The 27,324-nt window shown below is 44.9% G+C and overlaps 7 protein-coding genes across 9 annotated transcripts; 3 read left to right on the plus strand and 4 right to left on the minus strand.

The window, feature by feature from the left end:
- Window positions 1-576: 576 nt before the first annotated feature.
- On the minus strand, window positions 577-7,863 carry LOC6602243 (polycomb protein Sfmbt). 3 transcript variants are annotated; one of them, XM_026987376.1, is made up of 8 exons: window positions 7,751-7,863; window positions 6,306-6,584; window positions 5,024-5,915; window positions 3,473-4,828; window positions 3,154-3,403; window positions 2,552-3,084; window positions 2,149-2,486; window positions 577-1,710 (listed from the first exon to the last, which is right to left on the minus strand). In XM_026987376.1, exons 2-8 carry the CDS (start codon window positions 6,453-6,455, stop codon window positions 1,375-1,377), a joined length of 3,855 nt encoding a protein of 1,284 aa, XP_026843177.1. In that variant the 5' UTR covers window positions 6,456-6,584; window positions 7,751-7,863; the 3' UTR covers window positions 577-1,374. The 3 variants fall into 3 exon arrangements, with proteins under 3 accessions (XP_026843177.1, XP_002027273.1, XP_026843178.1); XM_002027237.2 differs by having other exon boundaries at window positions 2,077-2,486; XM_026987377.1 differs by lacking the exons at window positions 5,024-5,915; window positions 7,751-7,863 and having other exon boundaries at window positions 2,077-2,486; window positions 6,306-6,358.
- Window positions 7,864-8,669: 806 nt separating this feature from the next.
- LOC6602242 (sorting nexin-29) lies at window positions 8,670-10,490 on the plus strand. Its single transcript, XM_002027236.2, has one exon. It carries the CDS (start codon window positions 8,696-8,698, stop codon window positions 10,274-10,276), a length of 1,581 nt encoding a protein of 526 aa, XP_002027272.1. The 5' UTR covers window positions 8,670-8,695; the 3' UTR covers window positions 10,277-10,490.
- A 130-nt stretch (window positions 10,491-10,620) lies between these two features.
- On the plus strand, window positions 10,621-15,437 carry LOC6602240 (UDP-N-acetylglucosamine--dolichyl-phosphate N-acetylglucosaminephosphotransferase). Its single transcript, XM_002027234.2, has 5 exons — window positions 10,621-10,952; window positions 11,009-11,150; window positions 11,210-11,423; window positions 11,490-11,724; window positions 14,790-15,437. The coding sequence occupies exons 1-5, from the start codon at window positions 10,807-10,809 to the stop codon at window positions 15,280-15,282; spliced, it is 1,230 nt and encodes a 409-aa protein (XP_002027270.1). The 5' UTR covers window positions 10,621-10,806; the 3' UTR covers window positions 15,283-15,437.
- Window positions 11,765-14,254, minus strand: LOC6602241. The gene has a single exon (XM_002027235.2). The coding sequence runs from the start codon at window positions 14,108-14,110 to the stop codon at window positions 12,638-12,640; it is 1,473 nt and encodes a 490-aa protein (XP_002027271.1). The 5' UTR covers window positions 14,111-14,254; the 3' UTR covers window positions 11,765-12,637.
- Window positions 15,437-16,622, plus strand: LOC6602239 (radial spoke head 1 homolog). The gene is made up of 2 exons (XM_002027233.2): window positions 15,437-15,523; window positions 15,582-16,622. Exons 1-2 carry the CDS (start codon window positions 15,449-15,451, stop codon window positions 16,536-16,538), a joined length of 1,032 nt encoding a protein of 343 aa, XP_002027269.1. The 5' UTR covers window positions 15,437-15,448; the 3' UTR covers window positions 16,539-16,622.
- Window positions 16,623-16,659: 37 nt separating this feature from the next.
- Window positions 16,660-18,025, minus strand: LOC6602238 (complement component 1 Q subcomponent-binding protein, mitochondrial). The gene has a single exon (XM_002027232.2). The coding sequence runs from the start codon at window positions 17,656-17,658 to the stop codon at window positions 16,852-16,854; it is 807 nt and encodes a 268-aa protein (XP_002027268.1). The 5' UTR covers window positions 17,659-18,025; the 3' UTR covers window positions 16,660-16,851.
- A 417-nt stretch (window positions 18,026-18,442) lies between these two features.
- LOC6602237 lies at window positions 18,443-26,366 on the minus strand. The gene is made up of 5 exons (XM_002027231.2): window positions 26,325-26,366; window positions 20,614-22,698; window positions 20,265-20,560; window positions 19,558-20,189; window positions 18,443-19,484 (listed from the first exon to the last, which is right to left on the minus strand). The coding sequence occupies exons 2-5, from the start codon at window positions 22,651-22,653 to the stop codon at window positions 18,604-18,606; spliced, it is 3,849 nt and encodes a 1,282-aa protein (XP_002027267.1). The 5' UTR covers window positions 22,654-22,698; window positions 26,325-26,366; the 3' UTR covers window positions 18,443-18,603.
- Window positions 26,367-27,324: the final 958 nt, after the last annotated feature.

The raw sequence follows: 27,324 nt of genomic DNA on the forward strand, positions 1-27,324 counted from the left end.
TAATATCCACAGAATATAAACGAAAACTTACAAAAATATGTAAAAACGAATTTGTGTTTGTGTTTTTATTTTGGGGAATGAGATCCTAACTTCGAGATCTTTCGAGCCATGCTAAGCCTATAGGATACTGCATATTGTACCTAAATCATTGTGCTAAATTTGCTCTGTCGTCTTTTAATTAGCTCTCCGATTAATGTTGTTTCTACTACAATACGCTTACCAATTCAATCTGCATTTCATAAGATTCGTAATCTTCGAGCTTTAAAGCAGCGGTTCTTCATGACGCGGCCCGTTGACGCTCCACTCGAGACGATGGCGAACTGTCATATCTTGATGGAGACGTTCACTTTTTTTCCACTGAAGTGTCCTAGGTTTTCAGGAAATACAATTCTTTAACATTAATTTCAACTTCTCGACAACTCAGCCAGACTGCTGTCGCTCAGGGTTTCATTGTAATGATAAAGAAGGCACAAATGCATTAAATTTCAGAGCTGGTTCGCTACGAAGAAGATTATTATTTCATTAGATTATTATAAAACGTTACAGTTCAGATGCCCAAATAAAAAAGAGTATACGTTTTCTTTCAATACTTGCAATTTCGAATTCGGGTTTATTAAGTATTTTCGACATTAGCTGGTACCTTAATGCTATCTAGATACCTTAGATAAACTACTATTTAGAGGGTTGGGTTGCCTTTCTTCAAAAGTATACCATTTAATGCTCACTGCGGAAAAGAGCAACTAAATTGGAGAAAGAGAGCGCGCGCTGTGGCGATCTATTGTGTGATCTCGCGGTGATTCTTACGGACTAGGAGCAGCAGCCAGCGGTCCCGACTTACACTTACTATAGCGAGATACTGCCTGGACTTCCTGGATTCAATATGACATTTCGTGGATAGACTATTGGGGGCGGGTTTGGTCAGCAACGTAACCTATTTACAATTATAACAATATATATTGTATGCGTTGCCTTTGATTTTATATATTTATATACTTTATATATAAAAAACTATGAGTGCTAAGAAAAAAATGTTTCCTTCCAACCACCCCGCAATAATTTGTTTGTGGTACAGAGACTGTGAGTGTTATAACAAGAGCGTACATCTATCTGTAGCTACTACGTACGGACTATGACACGATTTAAATCGATATATAAAATAACGCGCGTTGTGTGTGAGAGACTGGCGTGAGGTTATACATTTCTGTGTTTAGGCAACGTTCTCCAAGGGCTAACAAATACTTCAGTATGTATTATATATATATATCTCTTTATATATATATATATATAAATGTGTGTGTCTCGGTGATAAATTTCGTATTGATTTTAAAAAAATATGAAATATATATGAAAGTCGATCCAAACATGATCCCCGCACTATAAGTACGACGATTTGTTGGTCTTGTGTGATCTGGCCCTACCCGGATTCACTTTGCACTTGAGCTGGGTAATCAGATCGGAGATTATCAACGCTGGTCCCACTTTCATGCCCAACAGTGGCATTATATCATCCTTGGTCAATTGCAGTAGCCGCTTGCCATCGATCTTGCTGCGACTGAACGTGTCACAGTAGGCGGTGCAATCGTTGACACGCAGGAACTGCGACACATCGTACACGTTCCAAGAGTCCGGCTGTAGCTCCAAATGTGCCGCCTCACTTGCATCAATGTCGGCCAGACGTGGAATGTACTTGCTGCTCGTCGCCGAAGAGTTCTAGAAAGTGAAAACAAAATTTGATGAGAATCCTTTCAAACAGTTTTGTTGGGGGAGGAAAAGATGCATGAATAGATGTTTGCTTGGATGCAGGGATGGATATTTTGGATGGATGTGGATGCGGCTGGTGGTAAAACAGTGCGTAAAACAAAATTATATACAAATGTTGCGCTTTTTGATTGTTGTACAGATATTTAGTAATGTTGTGGCGCCCCGGATCGAGTTGCATATGTGAGAGATGCTGGGCGATGGGCAGGCGATAAGTAGGCGATAAGTAGGCGATTGAATGGGCGGGCGGGCGTTCTAGGTCTGGGTCTAGGCTGGCTGATGATTTTCTACGCACTATTATTCCACTCCAATACTCACCGCAATGTAGCTAGTGGCTTTGCGGCCCACAGTTGGTGGCGCCGGTGATTTAGTAGTGGAAGATTTCTTTACCATTTTGTTGCTGTTGCCGCCGCTGCTGCCCGTGGCAGCAGTTACTACCGGTGTTGAGGTGGAACCACCGCCGCTCCCGCTGCCGAGTATTTGATCACTGGAGGAGTGTGTGGTTGATTGCTCAGATATGTGACTGGTGCTACCATCGCCATCGCCATCCGCATCCGCATCTAGATCGGCATCGGCATCTGGATCTGGATCCTCTTCATCTCCATCCCCATCCTCGGGCTGATTGTTCTCATAGAAGGCTGCATTATGATGCTCTGGCTTCAGTTCCAGCTTAATGCTCAGCTTCGGCAAATGCGGTGTGGTCTTCAGGGCAATGGTTCGCGGTTTAACTGAAAAAAAAGAGCAAATTATGATAGAAATTTTAGCAGCAGCAGTGGCAGTGTAGATGCCTCACCCGTCTGCGTCGTCTGCGTATTGTCATTCTGTTGCTTGGCTGCTCCTCCTCCGGTTGTTGATGCACCTTTCTTGGTCTTCTTTTTCCTTGGCACCTTGGGCTTGGGCGCCGGTTTGGCCACCTGCTGATAGGACACCCTTGGCGGTCCCTCCAGCTTATGGCCCACAAGGATACACCAGCCCACAGGATAGATATCAGCCGACTCACAGTCCAGCCACTGATCATACTCATCCGTCCAGCCATCGAAATGTACTTTCAGCAGGCGTCCCACCACCCGTGCCACTGTGGCCACGCAGACGAGTCGCGGATCCATCAGATCGGCACACTCCAAACTCATGCCCGTCTCAAAGCCATGCTCGGGCACCACACGATGGAACAAATGCTGATTGGCGGCCACGGCACCAGTGTTCCGCAGATAAACCTCCCAGGTAAAGGTGCGCGAATCGTAACCATTCGGCGGCGTCACACTTATATTATTCGCGCTGCAGAAACCAGCCGGAAAAATGCAAGGAGACTTTTCATGGTAGCAGAACCTGCAGCAGCAAATAAACGTAGAAAAGTTGCTTTAATTATTCGCATTAATGGTGCACTGAAAGGCTCACCAATCCGACCCTGATTCATCCGGCTGATACGAGTCAATGCGTATCATCATGTAGCCAAATTTCAGCACAGCCATCACTGTGGCCGGGCAAATGGAGGATAGATTTAGAGGATCCACTGCCTCCAGCTTCATGCCTTCGATAAAACCATTCGTTTTGCCATCCAGAAAATACTCATCGAAGGTGAAATTCATTTTGAACAGCTCGATGGTCGCATCGTCCTCGTGAACCTCAATCATGGCCTCGCGACCAGCTAAAAGGGAGAGAAAAACGTTTAAATTAGGTATCTACGAAATGATCAGGGTGAATATCAATGTCTCACCCAACATCCTTTCAAGATAATCCTGTGGTGCTGCCAAATTATGTCCCACCGTGGTGGCCCAGCCCACTGGGTGTATAATGGGCGAATCCTCGTGACACCAGAAGCCATCATCCGTGTCGAAATACCGCAGGAACAGACGCTTACCCACTATCTTGGTGACAGTGGCCAGGCGCACTTGGGAGATGCGATCCTTGTCGACGCACTCGAGATTCAATCCCAGACGAAAGCGCGACTGGAGGCTGTCGTTGATTTTGTTGTAGAAATTCGAAGGCAATGTACGGGCACCGGACAGTCGACCCACGAGGAAATCCTTCCAATCCTTGTACTTGTGCTCGATGGTGCGTGGGGGTATCAGGGGCTTGCCCCTTGTGGCACACCACCCCACCGAATGGACCTCGGCATTGCAGAGATTCACCCAAAAGTCATGGGAATCCGTATCGAATCCCTCGTAGCTCATCAAAGCTTTGTATCCCTTGATCTCTAGGATGGTGGCCACCCAAAACGATGTGGGCGTCTGTCCTGGTTGGATGATCTCTATGTTATCGCAATCTGTGTTTTCCACCTCAACCTTCATTCCCACACCGAGATTATCCCACACCTCACAGCCGGGGGCATGCGGGAAGCAGGTCACGGGCGCCGCATTGAAGTTCTCCTTGTTGAGACGCGGTAGCCAGTCGTACGAGTGTGTCGGGTCGTACATTCTCCGCCTGATGCTCAGGACCTTCTCCATTTGTGGACACGGGGCCGGCAGACGTTCGTACTTGGGTATCTGTGGCAGATCATCCTGCGGGTAGACATCCTTGAACAAGCGCAAGGCTTTCGGCGTGGGCGCTGCACTTAAATAGCCACTGCTGGCTGTGTTGGGTGTGCTGGTATCGTTGCCGCTGCCATTCGCCTCGCCTCCTGGGGCCGCTGCATCGCCCACGGCAGCACCATTTAAGGCCGCAATGGTCTCATCGGCGGCCATCTGTACATTATGGGCGGCGGCATCACCGCCCAAAGACATGGGCTCTCCAAAACTATTCAATTGTGTGATCTTCGATTGATCGGTTATGCGAAAACGATAATTGGCATTCTTTATATGGGCCGCATGAAGATCCAGTTCAATGTCCGACTGTGGCTGATCGGACGCCAAAAGAGCATCCTCCGTGACATCCAGACTAGTGCCAGACGCTGCTGGCAAAGGGGAACTGCTCGTTGACTGGTTGTTGCTGGTTGTGGCTCCTGTTGTTTCCATTTTATTGTTGAGTACCAAAGAATAAAGCTCGCCACGGGCACAGGCCATGCTGCAGAAGCGACGAGATTTTGTATAAAATGTGTGCTTCACGCCAATGGCACCGCAACGTTCACAGACAGCTGGAGAAGAAAGACAATTATTAAGTAAAGATGTTAACTATTACTTTGGATAACATTTATAATGGTTTCTCACGTCTATCCCTCTGCCGTATACAAACCCAAATTCTTGCAAACACAAAAACGAAATGATAAAACAGAAAGCGAACACAAGAACTAAGGTAAAATCATGTGAAAGAGAGAGAGTGCAAGCCTTACCCATGCCATCTTTCTGTATAGGTATCACCGATGGATCTATGTTGCCCTTGTAGGCAATCGGTGTCTTCAGGACAAGTCCTGGCCTGTTCACAGGCTCTATTTTGCGCGTCTTTCGCTGCGCCCGCATCACGGCTGTCGAGGCCACTGTAGTGACTGTGGCGCTGCTCGTGCCGCTACTGTTGCTGTTTCTGTAGCCCTTCATCTGTTTGCTGCTGGGTGGATCGGCAGCGGTGACCATTATGTTGCCAAAGACATTGCTATTCCCAACATTGAGCGGCATGGCGGGTGCCAGTGTGGCACCGAGCAGCTTATGATGCATCAGGCCATCACCCAGCGGCACTAGCAGGTCGTGCTCTGCTCCAGCCACACCCAGGCTTACGCCGCCACCCTGCATATGTGTCAAGCCCGAGGAGGAGGACTGCGAGATATCCTTGTCGGAGGAGGTCATAAAATCGGTGCCATCGTACGAGTTATTATCCTCATTCATCATCACAAAGTCATCGATGTTGATTATCTCCTGCTTGGGCTCCAGGCCAGCGCCACCATCATCGTAGCCATCATCGATCTGGTGGCCATACACCTGATCATCATCATCGCACGTTTCTCCGCCCACACAACCACTACCACCACCACCATCCATGAGCTCTCCGTGTGGGTCTGTGGCCAATCCAACCGTCATACCATCAGCGTCCATCACTTCGGTATAGTTCTGAAAGGCGGCCACTGCCGCCGACTGTTGGAGCAACTGATGCTGCAGCCCACCCAGATGGGCAAAGCTATACAGATTGTTGCTATTGGTGGCTATCAGAGTGCCAGGCGGGAGCGTGCCACTCAGTGTGGCGGCATGACCATTGAAATCACCCCCAACCAGGCCCATCATGGGATTCATTTCCTTTTTTTTTTGGTATCATGTGTGGAGGAGGGATCATTGATTGGTTGGATCATTCGATTGGTTTGTGTTTTGTGTTGATATTTGTTTGATAAATTGTAACCGAATCGAATACATAAATCATAGAAAAGAAAGTAGAAGAAATAAGTAAACGAATTCCAATTCTTTCGAAAAACTGAGACACAAACAAGAGTGTTTTTTTTTAAAGAGAGATCTCTGGCCAATCCCCATTATAAACCTAAGGAATTTGGGTTTGTTTTCAGTATTCAAAGACTAACAAATATAAGCCAATCTTAGTCGTATCCTCAACAGATAGTTTTGTATTATATTTACTAATCTTTGAACTGAGAGATTGGCTCTAAATAGGTATAAATACATATTTGATTGACTCACCAAAGTGGGCTGATGATGATGGCCAGACATCTCCTCCAGCAGTCCAACAGTGGGATGGTTCAATAGTGCAGTCGCATCCTCCAATGTCATATTGTTAGCGGCATTATACTGACTACTCATCCACATCATATGCAGCTCCGTCGGATTCATAGACGATGTTGATGTTAATGATTCCAGGGATTTTGATTCAGATTCAGGAGGGCCAAAACATTTATATGACACCGATTCTCATATATTTTGAGTATAGATCTTCTCTCTGAATAGCAGCTGGAATAGAGGCTAAAATAAAATTATTATTAAATTTTATGATTATTATTAATAAAATCTACGACCAATTTAAAATGTGAAAAAAAAACAAACATGTTGTGTACATGACCCTGAACTTCAATCTGCACACGAATCAATATAAGCCTTTTAAATACGTTGCAAGATGTTTCATCTGAACACAAATTCCATTTGAATTTTCTTTCGACGCTTCGTGGGTACGTGCGCGCGGGTTAAGATACTGGCACTTCATCTCTATTTTGGCCTATCCTTCGTATCAGACCGCAGTCAATCAAGCCATGTCCAAGTAATTTATTTGTCTTTGGTTTCTTTGGACTGAGACGAAACATGGTCTAAATTTATATATTTATTTAGCTTAAGAAATAATCTGTGATATTTAGGAATTTAAACAGAAGAACGGACCAAGTGGTGTCGAAAGAGTTTCCTTTATCCCACTAGAAACATACTTATAAACAAGAACAAATAAAAACTTGTAGTCTGTGAGTAGTAATTATCCCAATGGTCTTGAATGTCTGTAGATCAGTAGATGCCACAGATACCAGAAAAAAGCCTAAATTTGGAGTTATAATTGTTTAAATTTGGAATTACGGAGACAGGACTTTCGAGCACATGTCTGAGAATTTATGTATGTACATATTCTCAACAGATCTTTTCAGAGTTTTGTTAGTAAGTTCGAGCTCCCCAAACACACACACACTGAACAATAATACACTAACACCAACACAAATATACAGTAAAAACTCCTTTGCAAGGGCCCAAGGGCCATATGGAGTTTATCCGACGGCGCCTGATTCCTCGTTGAGCCCCGTTTGTTTGCCTTTTTCCTTTTCTCTCTCTCTCTCTTTACGTTTTTTTTTTCGCACGCAGCTGCTGCGCAAAGGGAGCTACAACAGGCAGAGCAGCGGCATGGAAATGTGATTAATGACTTCCGCTGCTGCCTGGCCAGACGTATTCAAATTAGTTTTAGACAAATGCAACTGCTGCGAGCCCCAAAAACAATACACATTTGTATAGAATATCACCGAAATTCCGGTAATTCTTTTTACTTTGAACCATACACTCGCACGAAAAGTCAATGAAGCGCACCGTGCGCGCAGACACCAACGAACACAGCACACAAAAGAAAACGTTCAAAACAGCCGTACGATGGTTAAACTTACATATGTAGAACAATTAACGAGTTTGCTTTAGGGTCTATATACAGTATCCACTTGTTGCAGACGTTTTTTAAGCATTTTCAATTGTTTTATTACGATTTATGCGAGTTTTTTGTGTGCTAAATTTGCGCCAGAGCAGGGCTGGCAATTACCTTCCAGAGTTGCACTGGACGCTAGTCGATAGCATTTTGGCATTATTTTTCGCGCAAAACGAAACGACCAGGGGTGCACGCACCAGTGCTGGCAGTTTTGATTATTTCAGGCTAAATCTGGCACTTTTGAAAATGGAATAGCTTTATATTTGCAAGTAGCTTACATATGTATATAAGGTGCTCAGCATATTTTTAAAATCATATACTTAGATCATCAAAATTTTCCATCGCCAGAAGCAGGGATGATATTGGTATAGAAACGACAAGAAATGCATGCCTGTATTTTGCAGCAGTCGTTGTGTAAATGCAGATTAGCAAAATAAAATGTCGATTAATACTGGAATGACAACCGATACGATACGATACAAAGATTATGAAAGACAAAGAAAGACGGTTATTTGTTTATTATAATTAATTAATTTTATACCCGGTACTCATAATATTCATTTTTAAGGAAATAAAAAGCGTGTTGCATTTCCGTTCTCCAGCGCCCACAAATAATACATTTCTGCTTGTTCTATTTGTTAAAGTGAAACCGTAAAGCATGTGCACCTTTTTACACCTCTACTGGAAACCAAAATTGTGTTGTTAGTGTCTTAGCATAATTTTTAGCTTTTTTTCGGCTTAGCCACTTTTCACATATTTTCTTCTCGTTCTCTGACATTCTGGCAGCCCTGGTGCGCACAACAGCAATACATATCTCCGGAGTATTTACCAACACTGTACAGTTAGTTTGTTGTCAAAAACAATGAAAAGAAAAATATTCGATGAGTAATTAAATAATATTGAAAAAAAAATGCCAGAAAATGCTTCTTTGGAGCACTCGCTGCGGAGCATGCGGACTAATCTCAGTGGCAGTACTTTTGGACAACGACGCGAGGATATCTTCCGACGACTTCAGGAAAGTGCGCATCAAATCTCCCTCCACTATGATGGCAAAGAGCTGGCCACCGAACGGGACGAATCGGTGCAGGAATTCTGTGAAGCTCTGGAGGATCTCCTCAGCTATGGTCTTCGGCAGTCCATCAGCGTGACCTTCAGTGCGGCCAGCTTTCTCCAGAACATGCAGGAGATTGTGACGGGAAACGCTGGCGGGAGCGGCGGCGGCAACGGCAGTAACAACAATGACACTACATTCTGGGACTTTTGCCAATCGCACCTAACGCCACATGAAAGACAGCGCTACATGGAATTGAAGCAGATATGGACCAAGACAGGGCGAGGACGGGCCTTTATCCGCTCCACACTCAACGAGAAGCGCCTGCAGAGTCACGTACTTACCTGGCTGAGCGATGAGGAGCAGCTGCATCGCTACTACACACCTTGGTCGCTGCTGCTCAACGAAGAGGCTGCCAAGAAACTGCCCGAGATTCTAGACAGCCTCAAGGATGTGTTATTTGCTCTCCAAGTGGACACAACGGAACTGAATGCTCCCAAACGGTCAACGGCAGCTGTTCCGGGCAAGGAGGAACCCATTATATATGCCCCCAATCCTGTACCTGTGGCATCGCGCAAACAGAGACGCGCTGCCAACGCTGTGGAGCGTCCTATCGAGGGGGCCAGCTCCACCGAAGATCTGTTGGGTGCCCTCTCGCCCAGAGAGTCGCTGGAGGTGCAACAACTCATGTCCAAAGATGTCGTGGAGGAGGAGTTGTCGAAAGTGATAGCCGAGGATGGATCTGCTGCCCCGTTTGATCCGATAGAACCAGAGCTGGAATTCCTTAAAACACCTTTGCCAGATGTCCAGCTCACAAACGATCAAGCTGCCGTCGATTCGGAGTTCTTTGAGGACCGCAGTGACACATCATCTCAGTGGAGCAAGTCCTCGTCATCGGCCACCTGCATAGCCAACACGCAACAGCAAGTGGCGCTGGAGGAGCAGATGAACCTTTTGACCGAACGTTGCGCCCTGCTGGAAACTCGAGTGCAGGAGCTGAAGCTGCAGAACCGTCAGTTAGTGCGTCGCCTCACCAGGCAGTTTGAGGAGACTGGCATTGATCCAACCTCGTCGTTTTGCGCCAACTTCCTGATTACCATTCCACAGGTGAAGCTCGCGAAGACCCAGCGTTCGGGCTCCCACTACACCTACGAGATACACATAACGATGCGGCAGCGCTTGGAGCACTGGACCCTCTTCCGACGCTACAGTGATTTCAACAAGCTACACAAGTCCCTGATGCGAACCCATCCTGTGGTCAGCTCTGTGGAGTTTCCGCCCAAGAAGCATTTTGGCAATATGAATCTGGTGTTTGTGGAGGAACGACGGCAGCAGCTGCAAATCTATTTGTTGAACCTGGTCGAGACATTGCCACTGGTGGAGGCTTGCAAATCAAAGGCGGAGCTGCAAAAAGCCTTTCCCTTCTTCAGAGAGAGATAGCAGAGAGTAGCAGATGATGTGATGATTTGAAAACCAACCAACCAACCAACGAAGCTCGTAAAGAACAAGTATTCACGTATATAATTTCTGTTTTGTTATCAAGATCTTTACTTATATGTGTAATAATGGAGTTTGGTCCAAGTGCTGTAAAGCAATGATATTAAAAAAAGACCTACACCTAGGCTTTTCCGAACAATAAACAACTTAAAATGAAGTTAAAATTTGAATTATTCAGTAGAATAATCGATTGCACATATCGATGTGTGGCTGACCATCAGTCCATCCCTGGTCGAAACAGCTGCGTTTGTTGTTATCAGCGCTCGCTTGGCTAATTGCGTGTACTTCGTCATCTTCGTTACTCTATTTTTCGGCAAAATGATATGGTGATCGATCCTAGTTTCCCGGTTTTCCGAATTTACCCACCTTGGTCATCGCCGACCTTGTGACTGCATAACGACAATATTTGCACGCGCTAATTGAATTAGTGTCCAGTAAAGTGGAGGAAGGAGGTTGCATTTATATTCACGGTCATGTCTGGAGCAGCAATAGCTATAAATGCGGGTATATCCGTGGCAGCCTACTGCATGGCAGTGCGAATGATTCCACGATTCCGTGAGATGTTCATCAAGGCAAATCTCTTTGGCAACGATCTCTGTAAAAAGGATAAGCCACAGGTGTAAGTCAAGTCTCTGCCGCAAAAGGAGAATCTTTCCTAACGTATTTATTTTGCAGTCCCGAATCCTTTGGCGTGCTAATTGGGTGCATCTTCTTGATCTCTCTATTTATATTTATTCCCATACCATTTGCTTTCGATGAGGCGGCGGCCACGGATGTTGTGACTGGCGGGAAACCTGCCACCTTCCCACACGATAAAGTACGTATTCTTTTAATTAATCGACTTGCTTGTGTTCATGTGCTTATCTTTCTAAACAGTTTGTGGAACTGATTGCTGCCCTGCTATCCATTTGCTGCATGATCTTTCTGGGCTTTGCCGACGATGTTCTGGATCTGCGCTGGCGCCACAAGCTTCTCCTGCCCACAATCGCCACATTGCCCCTGCTGATGGTCTACTATGTCAACTACAATTCGACCACCGTGATAATGCCAAACTTTGCACGTGGCCTTGTTGGTACCTCTTTGAACATAGGTATTGGCATTTGTCTCCATCCAACTTTATAGCATCTTCTAAATCTCTGTCCTGTTCTGTGCATAGGTGCCCTGTACTATGTTTACATGGGCATGTTGGCTGTATTCTGTACGAATGCCATCAATATATTGGCAGGAATTAATGGCCTGGAGGTGGGTCAGTCCCTGATCATAGCCGGCTCCATATTGCTCTTCAATTTGATTGAATTTACGCTGGGCCATCAAGTGGACTCCCACATTTTCTCCATTTTCTTTATGTTGCCCTTTCTGGCTACCACGCTGGCTCTTTGGAAATTTAACAAGTAAGTCTTTTGATTGATGTTCTATATAGTTTATTTTATTTTATAAATACTGAGAATTGATCTGGCAAGTTAACAAATTTCATATAGAATAATTCTGATACAACATGCTGTCTGAATGCCAATTTCGCATTTAATTAAATCAGGTTTCATAAGAATTAATAATTTATATGATGGATTACTTGTATATCAAAAATGAAGATACAAATTAAAGTCAAATATCTTTTGAACGGTGAAGTGAGTTTCGAAAAGTGATATATATTTCTGATCTACACTTCAATACCTTTAACAATGTTTGGTGTGTCATACATAAGCCCGTAAAGGATCCAAGATTAGGGTAGATTAGGCAGAGGCGGCGGTCAGGCTCGCTAGAAGCCCGTCACACTTATGCCGGTTTCGGCCCGTTGTGGTACCGTACCGCTTAAGACCCAATAAAAGAAGTAAAATTGATCTATTATAAAATAGTATACACAAATTCCCAATTAAGATTTTAATGAAACCTAAAAATACATATCTTTCAAAATTTTTGTGATAATATAACACTTGGCATTACAGATCATGTATATACTTCTTTATATTTCTTAAAAATAATGCTAAATTCCCTTGAACTTATTTTCCACAACATAGTTTATGTAATTCCAGCAAAATGTTCTTCGTTTTAGTTTCGTTTTTGGATAAATTCTTCTGATTTAGTTGTTGGTTTCTTATCACAGATTTTGCGGGTCTGTCTGTCCTGTCTGCTGAGAGATAATAAATTTGGAATACGATTGGCCAAAAAACACAGAAGGGCGGGCAATGCTGATGATATGATATGGTGATTATGAGATCAAGATTGACTTTGATGGGGCGTTCGAAAGCAGGCACATATAAATATATATATTTAGAAATCTATTGCCCAAGTCAGACTTGAGCAACCTTAGTCTTCCTGGATATCTTCGAAGATATCCACATCGTATAGATTGACTAGCAGCTGCCCAAACTGACTGCTGTGCAGGAGAGCCTCGTCGGGGGCATAATACTTCTCGCTTTGCTGACGCAAACGCAACAGCTGTGTAGAACCATCTATATGGTAACCATTCGCCATTAGCTGCTGCATGTAGGTGGCATCAATGTGGGCGTTGCGCGTATCGTTGGGCAGCTTCACAGGTAGCTTATGGGACGGGTGCTGTTGGAGCAGGAGTACAATCTGCTCGGGTGGCAAGCACATCTCACAACTCCAGCCACCATAATGATTGAGATCTCCCAACGTATTGCTGGCCTGGCGCTGCAGCAGATGGGGATCTAGTTGGGCGCCCCGCAGATGCCCCAAGGAACTTATCACACCGTTCAGGAGAGTCCTCTTCGGATGCTGCCAATAGAAGCCGTATACGTTGTACTTTAGACGAAATCTTAGTGGCAGCACATCTTTTGCATAATACTTGAGAAACTTTAAAGCGGCCGGCGCATACACAGTCCGACTGTCGCCATGGAGTAGCAAGTCCTTGGCCTCCATCTGAACACCGCAGAGCGACCAGAGCTGCCGCCGAAAGTGTGCATAGGCCGCAGCACTGCTGCAGTTGCCAGCCGATGTGCAGCGGAACAGAACATAGCTCGCCTTGCCCCCAAGCAGACTGTCCAGGCTGCGCTCCTTGCTCCCGTTGCTCACGTAGTAGATGAGGAAGTAGTCGACCACCTCGAGCAGGGCCCTCAGTTGCAGTTCCAAGAGCTCCAGGCTGATGTGCTCCCAGGCACCAAGATCCACCATGTAGAAGAGACGATGCAGGGAACTCGAGCTGGCTTCAGACAGTTGCAGTGGCGCAGTGCCGCCTCCCCGCCTGCTGGCCCGACTGTGCGTCATCAGGGCTCGCCAGATGATCTCTGGCTGGCCACAGTCTCGCCCGTGCCAGCCGATGGCGCATTTGCACTGCGGCGGAGCCATCAGATAGTCCACATCATTGATGTGCTGGCTCTCGTTGATGGTACCCTCGCGATAGCACCAGAGGGCGGCTGCTGGACCCATCTCCATTTCTACATAGGCGGGGACATTGTAGTCCGCCTGGATCTGAGTATCATTCAGTCTGTCTGGTTTCATTTGATAAAAGTCCCTATCATAGCGATTTACATTCTCGTGCTGTCGTGGACAGTGGGTGCCCAGACTTTGACTCCTGTCTGTTGTTTCCGCTCCTCCGCTTTTGACAAAGTTCACCCGGTTGTGGCTCTGATCCAGGCCTTGCAGCTGATCCTGGCTGCTGTAGTTCATCTGCAACAGCCATATGCAGCCTATGAAGCCAACCTGAAGAATCAGCACGGACCAGAGCACCAGTTTTTTGGTTATGGCCAAACGCCCGATGCCGATGCCGCCGGTGGCAGATGTTAGCGTCTGTGACACCGAAATTGTGTTCCTCACCATAGCGGTTCAGTTTTTAATAGTTTTTTCTGGTCATTTTATCAACGAATATTGCGTTCTTTCTTCACGTTTTTTTCTCGGCCAAACACACCCAAAAAATTTTACTTTCAACTCCCCCGCACAGCTGTCGAAAATGTCCTCCCGTCCACAGCTGTTCGAAAGCGCTTGGAGTTTAGCCCTTTTCCCGCTAAATCTGGCTACATTTTACACTACCCATAAAATTGATCAGATCATGTTTTAAATTAATATTATCATAATTATCAACTTACCCGTGACATCGAAGGCTGAAAAATAAATTAAAATCTACATAATATATAGATATCATATATAGTTATTTGGAGTTTGAAAGACTTAACGTCAAAATATATAAAATGCTTAGAAAAAGAAATTCCTTTTAAATTTAGCATTTAGAGTCTAGCATTTTTCCCGCTAAAACTGCTAGCATTTTACAACACTAATATAAAATGAGAAACATTACACTATGCAACACCACTGCACATTAGCCGTTAATCCATAGATTTAAACGATATCTAAAACGAAAACACAATGAAAACACAAGAAGTAAGGCTTTTTTTACACAACTTTTATATTTATGCACTAAAGTGTGACACCTGCCAAGAAAAAGTACCCAAAATTTAAGTAAGTTCAGATATTTAAATTCGAATTTTTCCCTTTTTTGCAGATATCCCTCGCAGGTTTTCGTTGGGGACACCTATTGCTACTTTGCCGGCATGACTTTTGCCGTGGTTGGAATTCTGGGGCACTTTAGCAAGACCCTGCTGCTATTCTTTCTGCCCCAAATAATTAACTTCCTGTACTCGACGCCGCAGCTGTTTCACTTTGTGCCCTGCCCCCGTCACCGCCTGCCCAAGTACGACACCAAGACCGACCTGCTCCACATAAGCACTACGGAATTTCGACTGGAGGAGCTGAATAGTCTAGGGCGTCTGATGGTCACAGTTCTAAGGAAATTACGGCTGATCAGCTGGCACAAGACTGCGGACGGAGTTGTGAGAACGAACAACCTGACGCTGATCAATTTTGTTCTGGTCATCTTTGGGCCCGTCCATGAGAGGGTGGTCACCCAAATGCTGATGGCTCTACAGGTGCTGTGCACGCTTTTAGCCTTAGTCATACGCTATCCTCTGGCCAATTATTTCTACGAGAATACGTAGCTCTGGATTCTGATATTTATTGTAGTAAGCCCTGCCTTTCCCAACTCCTATATACAGATCTAATACTGATTAATGTCTACACTATATTTCATTTCCCAAAAGTAAGTTAAGTAAATCTGTAATTCTCTCGTCAAATAAAACAAGAAGCTACGAAATCAAATACACCATGAGCGTATCGGACATGTCAGAGGAATCGGATGTCTCCTTTCCCGAAGAGGAGGACGAGGGGCCCAACATAGGCGTAAGCTAACACGGATTACAAGTGTATGTAGATGTATTATATATTCTCTCTATTTCAGCTCTATATAGGCGGTCGCAATGCTGCCGGACAGCGTCACGGACGTGGCTGGGCCATCTTGCCCAATGGCGATCAGTACGATGGCAATTATCGCAAGGGACGCCGCCATGGCATTGGCCTCTATGTCTTCAAGGATGGCTCACGCTACTACGGACAATATCGCTGCGGTAAACGGTGTGGACGTGGCATTTTCATCTACCCCGATGGCTCTGTATATGAGGGCAACTGGCGCAAGCATTTGAAGCATGGCAAGGGGCGTTTTAACTATGTGAATGGGGACACCTACTCTGGAGACTGGTACAAGGGCCAGCGCCATGGTGTGGGCATCTATAGCTTCAATGGCAACAAGGACGGCTGCTGCATGTCAGTGCGTTTAAAGTCTACCTGGAATCAAAACATTCGCATGGGACCCTTCGAGCTGCACATTGGCAACGACGACAAGTGCACCGTTCTGCACGGACTCTGGGACAATCTGTATCCCATCGGGCCTGCTGTCTTCAGCTTCGACAATCGCTATATGCTGCTGGGTTTCTTCCTACCTGCCAATTACAACTTTAAGGACGGTGGCGATAATCTGGCCGAAGACGAACATCAGGGTCTGGAGGAGGATGAGGAGGGCAATCCACTGCCCATGGAACCATCCCTGTGGTTCGCTCAAGAGATTGCCTGCTATGATTACTCCATTTTGCCCCAGGAGCCGGTGCCATTGCCAATGTCAGACTCTGAGCTGTCCGTCTGTTCGTTGTCCACCGTTGCGAGCATCCGCAGTGAGGAGAAGATCAGCTTCTATGGCGAGGGCGAGGAAGCCGAGGGCGAGGAGGAGGGTGAAATGGAGTGTTTCCCCTGCGAGTGCGAGTACGACCTCAGCGAGGTGGAAAGCGATAGCGAGGTATGCAAGATCGATGCCGATCCCTGCTGCATTGAGATCCTCAAGCAGCCCGAGTGCCCCGAACCATAGGGTGCCCTTCCCCCCTATTCTGTTTTTGTGTTTTTATATTCGTTGTAATGCATTAAATCTCGGATCGATTTAGAGAGACTAAAAGAGGGGTTTAATATGTCAGAACCTGGCACAAGAAGTAATCAACGAAACGGAATCGTTAGTCTGAAATAACGTTTTCATTCCTAGCCCAAGCAGAGATGGACAAGGTTCAAAAAATTCAATATATTTTAAAATTAAAAATAGGGTGATGTTATTGCAGTTTTATAATCGCAGCGCTGCCTCCCAACCAAAACAGTGATTTGTTTTGTAAAGTTTTAAAAAGTGATTTGATTTAATTGGAAGAATCATCAGTATTGTATCTCTCCATTACTGGTGGTGGTGGGACTACGAATTTCGATAGATTCTCTAAGAACCTTATGTACTGGTCATGTTCATAGAATGTGGAGAAATCTGAAAGCTTGATGGCGAATTCATTAGTTATCCCCTGATCAGCCAGAAAATCCATGACAGCCCAGTATAGATTATCATCAATCATATTGGCCTTGACAGTATAGGTATCCTCTTTCTCGAATAGCGACATCGCCTGAATCTCAAACACATCGGGAACGATCTGATGTTCTTGCAGCAACGGTGCACCATCTTTAAAGGCCTCCGACAGGAATTTGCAATGGATGGACAGCAGTGTGTTACCATAGGGGAAACGCACCTCGAAATTGGGCATAATGCGGAAAGGATTGGATAATTGTCCGATGCCTTTGTCCTTTCCACGTTCCCTACTTTTGCTGACGTTGAAAATTATGTTGACAGGATTCACGACCCCCTCTTTGATCAGCTTCACTTCGGAGCCGCAAAACACGGCTTCAAACCCATTCATACATTCAAAGGGTTGCTTTACCAGTCTTTCCGCAATCATTTCCGTGGCAAGCAAACACACAAGATTGCGCCGCGCTGGGCTTATCTTTAAAGCCGTTAAGTCCTCCGACGAAAGCTGGTCCAACACCGGATCGCTGATGTCCTTCTGCATGGGCCGGAAACTGAGTGCGATTGTGCGGCGTTGAATGGTGACAGGAGGCGACGACAAACCGCATTTGGCTAATGCCCGTGGAAACATCTGCAAGGCCTTTAGAAGTCTGGACATGATATCGAAACAATTGATTTATTTTAGGAGAAATAAAATGTATTCCTTTGTCAAACGTCTGCTTGCGACTCTGAATGAAAACATGAAAGCACAGCACAGACACAATGCTAATGTCATTTTAGAAGCCTACTGGGATCTGTGAAAAGGAAAAGAATACTAAACTAAATACTATTAGATACCAAGATGTATTTTATCAGTTTATCAATTTGCTGTGTCACGCCCAAGAAATCATTTGTTTTTGGTTCCTTGGGACCGAGACTCGGTGTACCCAGAAGACTGTGTATTTTGTTATTGGATTCTCACGACCGAAACAGACGTCCAATGCTTCCAAATTTATGTTTAAATTTGTTTTTATAGTAAACATTTTATTTTTGAAATCATTTGTTTTTCCGATACATTTTTGTTGTCTAGAATTTGATTAAAATTTGTTGGTTTAGCTTTAAAATACGACTTCTTGCTAGATTCGGTTCGTCTCTTGCTCTTTATGGATTTGATGTTCTATATATGTAGAGCTACTACAACTACGTAATGTAGAATGAAATCACAAATGGGCTGGGAGAGGCATTCTTTTGAAGTATTATTGACATGAGATGATAACGTGATTACCTTAGCGATAGGTAGTTTCGAAAATTCTTTAATTTCAGGCATATAAGTAGGTTGTTAGGGTATATAATTTATGTTTTGTTAGTTTTGTTCTCGCTGTGTGCTTGAAAGACCTTTGAATGTTCAGCATGTTGAATTCATTAAGTTTCACTAATTAATTCTAAACGTAATTATTGTTTGCTGCCTTACAAATGTACGTGTATTTAGTATTTACCATTATCATTTAACATTAACTTTCATTTGCATATGTGTTTGCTCCATTTATCGTCGCTTCTATTCATACTTCCTCCTTCTTCTGTTTTGTTGTTGTGTATACAAATAATATTTATTTAAAAAAAATCTCTAAGTTTCGGCAGCTACTGCATGGAGCGGAGAAGCAGTTAATGCAGATGATGATGATGGAAGCAACCGTGAGGCGTTGTCCAGCTTGCTGGGCGATGGGCAAACATCACTGCAACTGCCAGCTAGGCTGTTGGAGTCGCAAGTGGAAACCGATGGCGGTGTGTCAGTACCGGGGGAGCCTTCATTCGCTTCATTCGCCTGATGATGCTGCTGTTCCTGCTGCTGCTCTTGCTCGGCGTTGCACAGCGAGGCCTTTCCACACTCGTCCAGTATAATGTTCAACTTCTCCTTTTTCGGTTGCACGGCCAACGTGCTTTCGACAGGATTCAGGCGCAGCATCTGATGCGGCACACCGTCCTTGGTCAGCAGCTCATGCAGCGTGCTGCCATCCCGCTGCTTGGACACCTTATAAATGGCCGGACACGATTTGGAGCTCTTTACATCATTCGACTCCAGATCGAGTCGATTGATCTGCGTCAAAGGCTGCATTTCCTCCTCTTGCTCTTGATTGTTGTCCTCAACGCTGCTGCATTGGGCTAAAGCAAGGGCAGCCGCCATAGCAGCTGCCTGGCCACTGCTGCTGGCTCCCTCGGGATTCAGGTAAAGACGTGAGGCATCGAACAACAGCAGATGTGGATCCATTTTGAAGTCATGCTCCAGCTGCTTCTGCTGATCGAGATTCTCATCAATGTAGTTGATGTGAATCGGCGTGTGTTGAAGATTTAAATGCGACAAGCGCAGATCATCATCGTCCGGGGGTGTGTAATAGATTGATGCCCTACTGGCGGCATTGTTAGCGGCCCAATGTAATTTGATTTTCTGTATACTCAGCTCATTAGAGCCAGCCAGCTCCATTTGACTTTTGAAATAGCAGTCTATGTCTACAGAGAGAGAGAGAGAGGGAGAGAGATGCATTGAAGCGATTCAATGGTTCAGCTATGGATCAGATCTTACCCTCGGCTATATCCTCCTCACAGCGTCCGCGACAATTCTCAAAGTAAAAGCTGGGCAAATTCTCCAGCACCTTGTTGAGGCTCTGCTGCTGGTACTTGTAGCCCTCCCGGAGACGCAGCACTTGATGGGCACTGAACTTCCGGATCTTGTTCCGCTGGAAGACATAATTTTCCCGCACCCAGCTCAACTGGCCCGTGGAGTAGTCGCGCACCTTCTTCACTTGATCGTTGTACTGATCCTTCAGCGCCGTCAAATGATTCGAGCCAATGTCCCGGAAGTCTTTAATGTGCTTGGCCTGGGAGGTGTAGCTGCTCGATATCCATTCGACCTGCTGGGCGCAGTTCTCCCGAATGCGATGCACCTGCTGGGCATAGTTCTCCCTCAGTCTTTCCAGCTGCTGGCTCTTGTAGCTCTCAATGTTGTCGAGCATCGCATAGATCTGACGCGCCCTCGGCGACTTCTTGTTACGATTGGCACAGCAATAAAAACGATCACAGATGCCCCAACGCGAGAGGCAGCTCCGCACACCCTGCACTATGAGGGTGAGCAGCAGGAAGGCGGCAGCCGACGCGGCCCCCGCAATCAAGCTGCCAATCTTCACCCGATAAAACACAATCGGATCGATATACAGTCTGTTGTGGGAAAGTAAAAGGTCATTTAGCAATGTTTCGATGGTTTTCAAATACTAAAAAATTTGACAGTCATACCGTATACCCGCTGAGGCTTTTCCCATTACATTGAATGCATAGCAGGTGTAGAGGCCGCTGTCCACCCGCGAGATATTGTGCACCAGCAACGATCCGTTCTCCATCAGCACCACATGACGTCCGTAGAGGCTCTTTTGTCTCGTAAAGTTCATGGATTGAACGTAGCTCTCGTCCATCAAGGCAGCCAGCTCTTGGGCGCTTGGCGGCAGGCGGCGATCCTCCTCATTGCTTTCGATAATTATGGGCCGCTTGTCGGGATCGGCATGATGTCGCAAGATCTTATTGCGGGGCGTCAGCTGTAACGAAACGAATAAGCACCTGGCTACAGGGTGGCTATGTGTGTACTTACCCAAATAATATCTGGCACGGGGCTGCCCGTTATGTTGCACTCCAACTTGGCTGTGGTCAGAAGTAGATGCATCTTCGGCTCGGAAGACTGCACTGCCACGGGCACGGTACAGTTTAGATTGCTGAGGACACGCAGCATGTCCCCGGGATAGCCATAATGGCACTTCAACGCATCGATCTGGTCATCAATGCTCTCGTAAGAGTCCAGAGGCGTCTGGCTGGGATGCGTGGCGGGCAGTCGACGGAGGCTGGTGCTCGAGTTGGCCAGCCAGGCGGTCAGCCAGTACATGCTGCAGTCGCATTCATACTCGTTCCCAAGTATATTGAGGTAGTGCAGCTGGCTGAGCTCCTTGAGGCCCTCAGGCAGGGAGATCAAACGATTGCCACGCAAGCTAAGACGCTGCAGGCGCGACAGGCCCGAGATCTGTGTCGGCAGATGACGCAGACCGTTCTCGGCCAGCAGCAGTTCGCGCAGATTGCGGGCATTGGCGAACAGCGTCTCGGGCAGATCCGTGAGCTGGGGATTCTGCTGCAGCGACAGATAGCGCAGGCGATGCAGTATCTGCGGATCCACCAGCGACTCATCGGTGCGGGATATCCAGTTGGAAAAATGCTCAATGGGCGTCTCATCGATGCGAAGCAGGGCCAGGGCCCGCTGATTCTGGAAGAGACCGCTGGGCAGCTGCTTGAACTGGTTCCGACTAAGATCCATTTGCCGCAGAGCATGCAGCGGCTGGAAGATGATGGAGGACAGTGTCGTGAGGTTGTTGCCCGAGATGTTAAGGGCCAGGAGTTGGCCCAGCGACTCGAACGCCTTGCGATCGATGCTGGTCAGTGAGTTCTGTGAGAGATCTAGCTGCCGCAGCTCCCGCAGATTGTACAGACTGTGTCTGCCCAGGGATCTCAGCTGATTCCGCTGCAGATGCAGCTGTTTCAGTTGGCCGTTGCGTGCAAAGAAGTTGTCCGGGAAGGAGAGCAGACGATTGTCGCTGAGGTCCAGCATTTGGAGGTCGCGTGCCGTCTGGAAGAGCTGAAAGGGGAGTACGCTGAGCCGGTTCTTGGACAAATAGAGCCTCTCCAGCTGCACACCACCTTCGAAAATGTTGCGTGGCAGCTCTGCAAGCCGATTCTGGCTGAGATTGAGCAGCCGCAATTCGTTCAATTGGCCCAGAAAGTGCTGCGGCAGCAGCCTGAAGCCATTCCTGTCCAAATGCAGCTCCTGCAGATGGCCCATATGCTGCAGATTGATCAGACTGCAGTTGTTGTCCAGAAGGTTTCCGCTCATCTTAAGTACTTTCAGGTGTTGCATGGCCTGCGGCAGGGCCCAGTGGAGGCACTCCAAGCGATTCTCGCTGAGATCTAAACGCTCCATCTGCTCGAAGCGGTGCGGCTGCCCTTTGGCGAGCAGCACCTCCTTAAGTGGATCATCGCGCAATCCGCTCTCCAGCCAGGACAACTCTATGACATTCTCGAACTGCTGCAGCTGCAGCTTTTGCAGCTGCACCCGATCATCCGCAGGCACATGGTCAAGCATTAGCTGCTGATAGTTGATGTTGGCATTCCTTCTGGACAACAGCTCCTGATTGACGCTAGCAAGGCCGACATGCTGGCACCTCAGCTTGAACACGTTATCGGCTGTTACTACGCTGCTGTCGGAGCCCAGCTCGTGCTCCTCAATCTCCTCTGTGGCCTCATCGGCATCATCCAGCTCGTCCAGCCACAATCCCCCATCACTCTCACTATCATCTAGATCCGCATCCACCGCATGCCCCACGAATGGCAGATGGAATTTGTAGCCCAGTAGCGAGAACTCGTGCTCCTGCCAGGACCGTGTCCTGGCCCTTATCTGTGTTTGGTGCGGCTGCAGGTGGTGTTGCTGGGCTACAGCAGCATCTGCATTGCTGCTGTAGGTGGTGAGGCAGCTGCTGCTGACGGACCCGGACCCAGACCCAGGCTGGGAGGCAGTGGCAGCGGCAGCGGCCAAAACAAAGACGACGAGCAAGGCAGACAATATCAGGGGAATCTTCGATACTGCTTCCATTTTTCCGTATGTAATCTTAGATATTTATATGGTCGCATAGTACACCTGCAGGGAGGAAATGAACACACATATTAGTATTTCTTTTTCTTTTTTGGCTATTATTGATTTTGTCATTATCCCCGAAAAAGGGCCACCACCACTCCTTCACTCCTCCCTCACTCTCCATTGGATTACGAAATAAAGAACGGAGCTAAAGGGAACTAAAATCAATAGAGTTAGGTAAATATTACAAATAGAACGACGGGTAGGCAAGCGCTGCTGGGTCATAGACAACGAATGGTGAAGGGCCACTTGCGTGTCCAAATGGCGACGCACAACTTTGGTTAAATTGAATATGGAAATGAAAATGGAAAATGAAACGGGCGGGAAGGAATGTATAATTCAAATACAAACACTAAGTATATCCCAGCGCCTTTTCGAGCGTCTCTTCTTTCTGAATAATGCATAATAGCGTCGAATGTGGGAGCAGAGCCCTGCTCCTCTGCTTCGCCATCTCTTCATTTATTTATTTCTTTGTCTGCACGCAATCTAGACTCGTAATTTGAATGAAACTTCAGAACCAGCGCAAGAACCAGGCATACTTAATGCTATAGTTAGAAAATAGAACTCTGGCTTTAAGGTACTTTAAATGAAAAGCTTACACAAAACTTTGAATAAGGTTAAATTCAGGTAAAAAGTGGTCGAAAGAGCAAGCTCAGTTAACATTCATGTAATAAATAAATGCTTATGAAGTAAGCAGCACTTTTACATTTACGGATGTTAGTGGAACATGGATGTATGGTCTGAGTTCATGTGTCCGTTCACTCATGGGAAATTCATTTATTTTGTTTTTCACTATAAATTTCACAAGGGATTATTTGGCACACTCCCCCTTTTAGTTTTATTAAATCTCGGAGCAAGAGCAATTCCCACAACAGGAGCCATGAGAGCAGTTCGGAGCAAGGACGTGCCGTTTTTGCATGTAGATCTTTCTGTTGCTTGATAATACTTTAAAATAGATACATATTTATAAGAATAAATATAGGCACATATACTATATGTTCGTTCTTTTTATATCTCTCTGAAGAAGTTTGTTTTTCATATTTTGAATCAGAATTTCTTTAAATTTCCCTTTTTGTTTATAAACAAAATATCAAATAAATTTCCACCCCAAAACCGCAACCTGCATCAACAAAACAATTACGACCGACCGCGTTCCCCACCCCAGATTACTCAATGGCGGGTCGAAAGCCGGAACGACGGAAAAACTATAAAAGGAAATTATTAAATAATATTCCTCTCGTTCTGTGTCCGGGTGTGACTGACCCCCTTACGATATTCGCTCAAATGGAAGGCGCAAATATTGTACATATGTATATATTTTTAATGGCCAGTCAGCCAGACGTTGGGAAAAAGCTGATAAGAGGGCAGTATACATATACGCAAGCTTTATGTGGATATGTTTGTTCATTGCAGCAGTCAATATTATAAACCATTGGCCGCGAAAGTGTGATCAAGATGGATGAATATGGAATGCCAATAAATCACATTTCGTATCGATCGGCCGCCGTGCACACCATGGAGACTTTCGAGACTAGTTCACTGACAATATCAAGTTAATAAAAAAGGCAAGCTTGCGATAAGAGTCGTCTGCAGTCGAAATTCCCAACTTTTAGAGACCCCGCGAGTTGGAGAAAACTAAAAGAAAAATAACACAAACATTATCGATTGTATTTTATTGCAGTTAAAGCCACACCGATTGAAGTTTTTAGTCACTCATATGTACATATGTACTATGTACTATGTATTAAGACGTGGCTGTGAAGCTAGTTAATCGCGAATTGCCGACAAAAATGATACCAATCGACGGGCTATAAAAAACACTTTACTTGGGTGTTTATTATTTTTAATAACAATAGCTGGGGTGTTTACTTAGTGCAATACTATCTACGAACACACTGCCAATTGGTAAACGCATAGATGATATGCGTATCATGAAATTCTTGTTATCTTTATATATGTAATTCAACCAAAGGAAAACACTTCTTATTTTGTTTCTTTGAAAGGTGATAGCAACTGCAAAATCAAATTTCGTTTAAATGAAATCAATGAGTAAAGACAAGATTCTGTTTTGCCCAGAAGCGGGCATTGGAAAACTTTTGAAACTTCTTCTTGTGGAACTTTTAAATCAAATACATAAGTTTTTTTTGATAAAATTTATATAACAGAGGTTAGCTGTGGCGCTATGTATATACATACATATGTACAAATAGTCACAAGGAAGCTCGAAATTTGAATTTCCAGGTGTGTAGGAAATAGCATAAAATTTGTGTTTAAATGCCATGGCGAGTTGAGCTTAGAGAGTTTATATATAGAATGGTGGATTATGTTGGAAAGTTCGCCTTTATTTCGATTTTTGGCTGTTTGGCCATGAATTTCACAACGGATTTTTTGGCACACTCCTTCTTTTAGTTTTTGGAAAAAAAGAATAAAACTGCCTGAAATTGCTCGGCCAAAACAGTAAATAATATAATTCAAAAATAGCTTTAAGGCAGAAATAACAAAAACACTAGCACCAACACACGCGAAAAATGTGGCAAAAAAAAGAGTGCCACGAATAAAAGACAATAATTAAATTAGTTGGGTCGAAAATACCAATAGGCAAATATTGGAGGGTAGGAAAACAACACACACACACAGGCAACGGGGCTTATCAGCTGACGGCGCAATTAAGTAAATTCATCGATGATAACCCCATACATGTAACCAGAAGATAGTGGGAGAAAGGGAACCACAGCTAGAAGCAGCTTTATTGGACGGGGCAATTTCCATTAAACGAATTGAAGAAAACACAGAGCGGTAGAGACAGAAAGAGAGTGAGAGAAAGAGAGAGACTGAGAGTTGCATAATCTCAATCACAGAAGCTCAGCTCAGCTCAAAGTAATGTAAAGAGCAAGCATTTAACTGTACAATAACATACATACAAACAGACACACAAACACTGCTATACACTTTATGTAAATGTATTTCTTCTTGCCGTCGCCTGCTGCTGACGTCTGAAAAGCCGCTAATGAGACGGAACTTGGACAGCGCGTATAAATAAATACAAAATTCAGATTGTGTATACGCGACCAGAGCGTGCACTCAGCCTGTCGAGGATTACTTTTGGCATGGACACGAATCATTCACAAAAATCGAGCTTTCCGCCCACTCATAATTCATTCAGCACCTTATTACTTTTCCTTTACCTTGATCTCAAGTGTTTTTCTTTGGTATTGATGTGTGTGTGCGTATATTTGCGCATGAGTGTGTGCGTGAGCTGTTTGCAAGAAAACAAGATGTTGCCAGGGGTAACGCATGGAGGGCGCTCTGATTGCCATCAAACTTCTAGAATAGTTACATCCCCAATAAGTATGTATAGCCAGAGCATGGAGTATACGTACGTAAGTACGTATAAAAATGTACATGCTTTGGTTCTTTTCTTTCACCCTTTGTGGCAAAAGCAGCCGTTTATGCTACACACACGCATGCACATACACACACTACATGCATATATATGCAGAAACTTGCATACGGCAAACATTTTTTCTGTCCACGTCTACAATGGTGATTCGACCACAAAGTTTTATTTGGCTAAGTCACACATAACACATAACATATTCCACTATATACAAATAATCAAGCTAACTCACCGTCACCGCTATAGCATTTTTTCGCGTCAATTCCACTAGCTGGGTTTTTATGTTTACATCAATGCCATTTATCGGATTTATCGGTTAAATATACCGCCGACCCTCAGAAATATACCAAAATATACGGCCACACTTTTAAAATATACCGTATATATACTGAAGAATTAAAGTTATATTACACATATTCCTCGTTTTTGATATTCCATCGAATATAACTAACTAGATAGATCTCTCAACCCTGCTCACATAGTTTTATCCAAATAATGAACCTATTTACTACTTGACTGGCTTATTTTAAATACTTGCTTTTATTGGATTAAGTCTAAAAAAAGGGTTTCAGAGAAAAAGGTCGAAAAAAACGGATAGATGTTCCTATTGCTCAATTTTGATATTCCGTTGAATAATTCTGGCTAACTAAGATTTTTAGCTCTGCCCACATAGTTTTTTGCCGTTGATGATTAATATTTCTACAAGATTAATTACTTTTAAGTACTCCCATTTATTGTATTTTGACTGCAACAAGGTTTCAACAAAAAAGTTCCACAAAAAACCAGTCGCAATTTTGTCACGTGAATGTTGCTGGTAATTGAAGACTTGTTGCTTATCAACCTGAGTATGGATATTTATATACCCTATATATTACATATATAAATTTTCTCAAATAAATATATATTAAACGTATTAATGCATTAGCTTCAAAATTTCGTTGAAATTCCTTTTTAACAAAGGCTGCATTCATGAGATCATGAGATGACAAACATTTCCGCAGTGCTATATCATTTTCCTTAGGGTATGCAGAATGTTGCCCATGTTGCGGACCCGTTTTCTCGGCACATGAGTCTGGCCCTTACAATGAATGAATGAAATTCATTATTGCTACCGATTCATACCCGATTCAGAAAGAGCGAAAAAGAGAGCCTTTACCGATTTGAAGAGAGCGAGAGAACCAAACACTTTCAATTAGGCCATCATTGTGCGCGCCAAATAGATATTGTCTGAA

Source organism: Drosophila persimilis, unplaced genomic scaffold (genome assembly GCF_003286085.1).
Source record: "Drosophila persimilis strain 14011-0111.01,24,50 unplaced genomic scaffold, DperRS2 tig00000124-arrow-pilon, whole genome shotgun sequence".
Classification (NCBI taxonomy): Eukaryota; Metazoa; Arthropoda; class Insecta; order Diptera; family Drosophilidae; genus Drosophila; species Drosophila persimilis.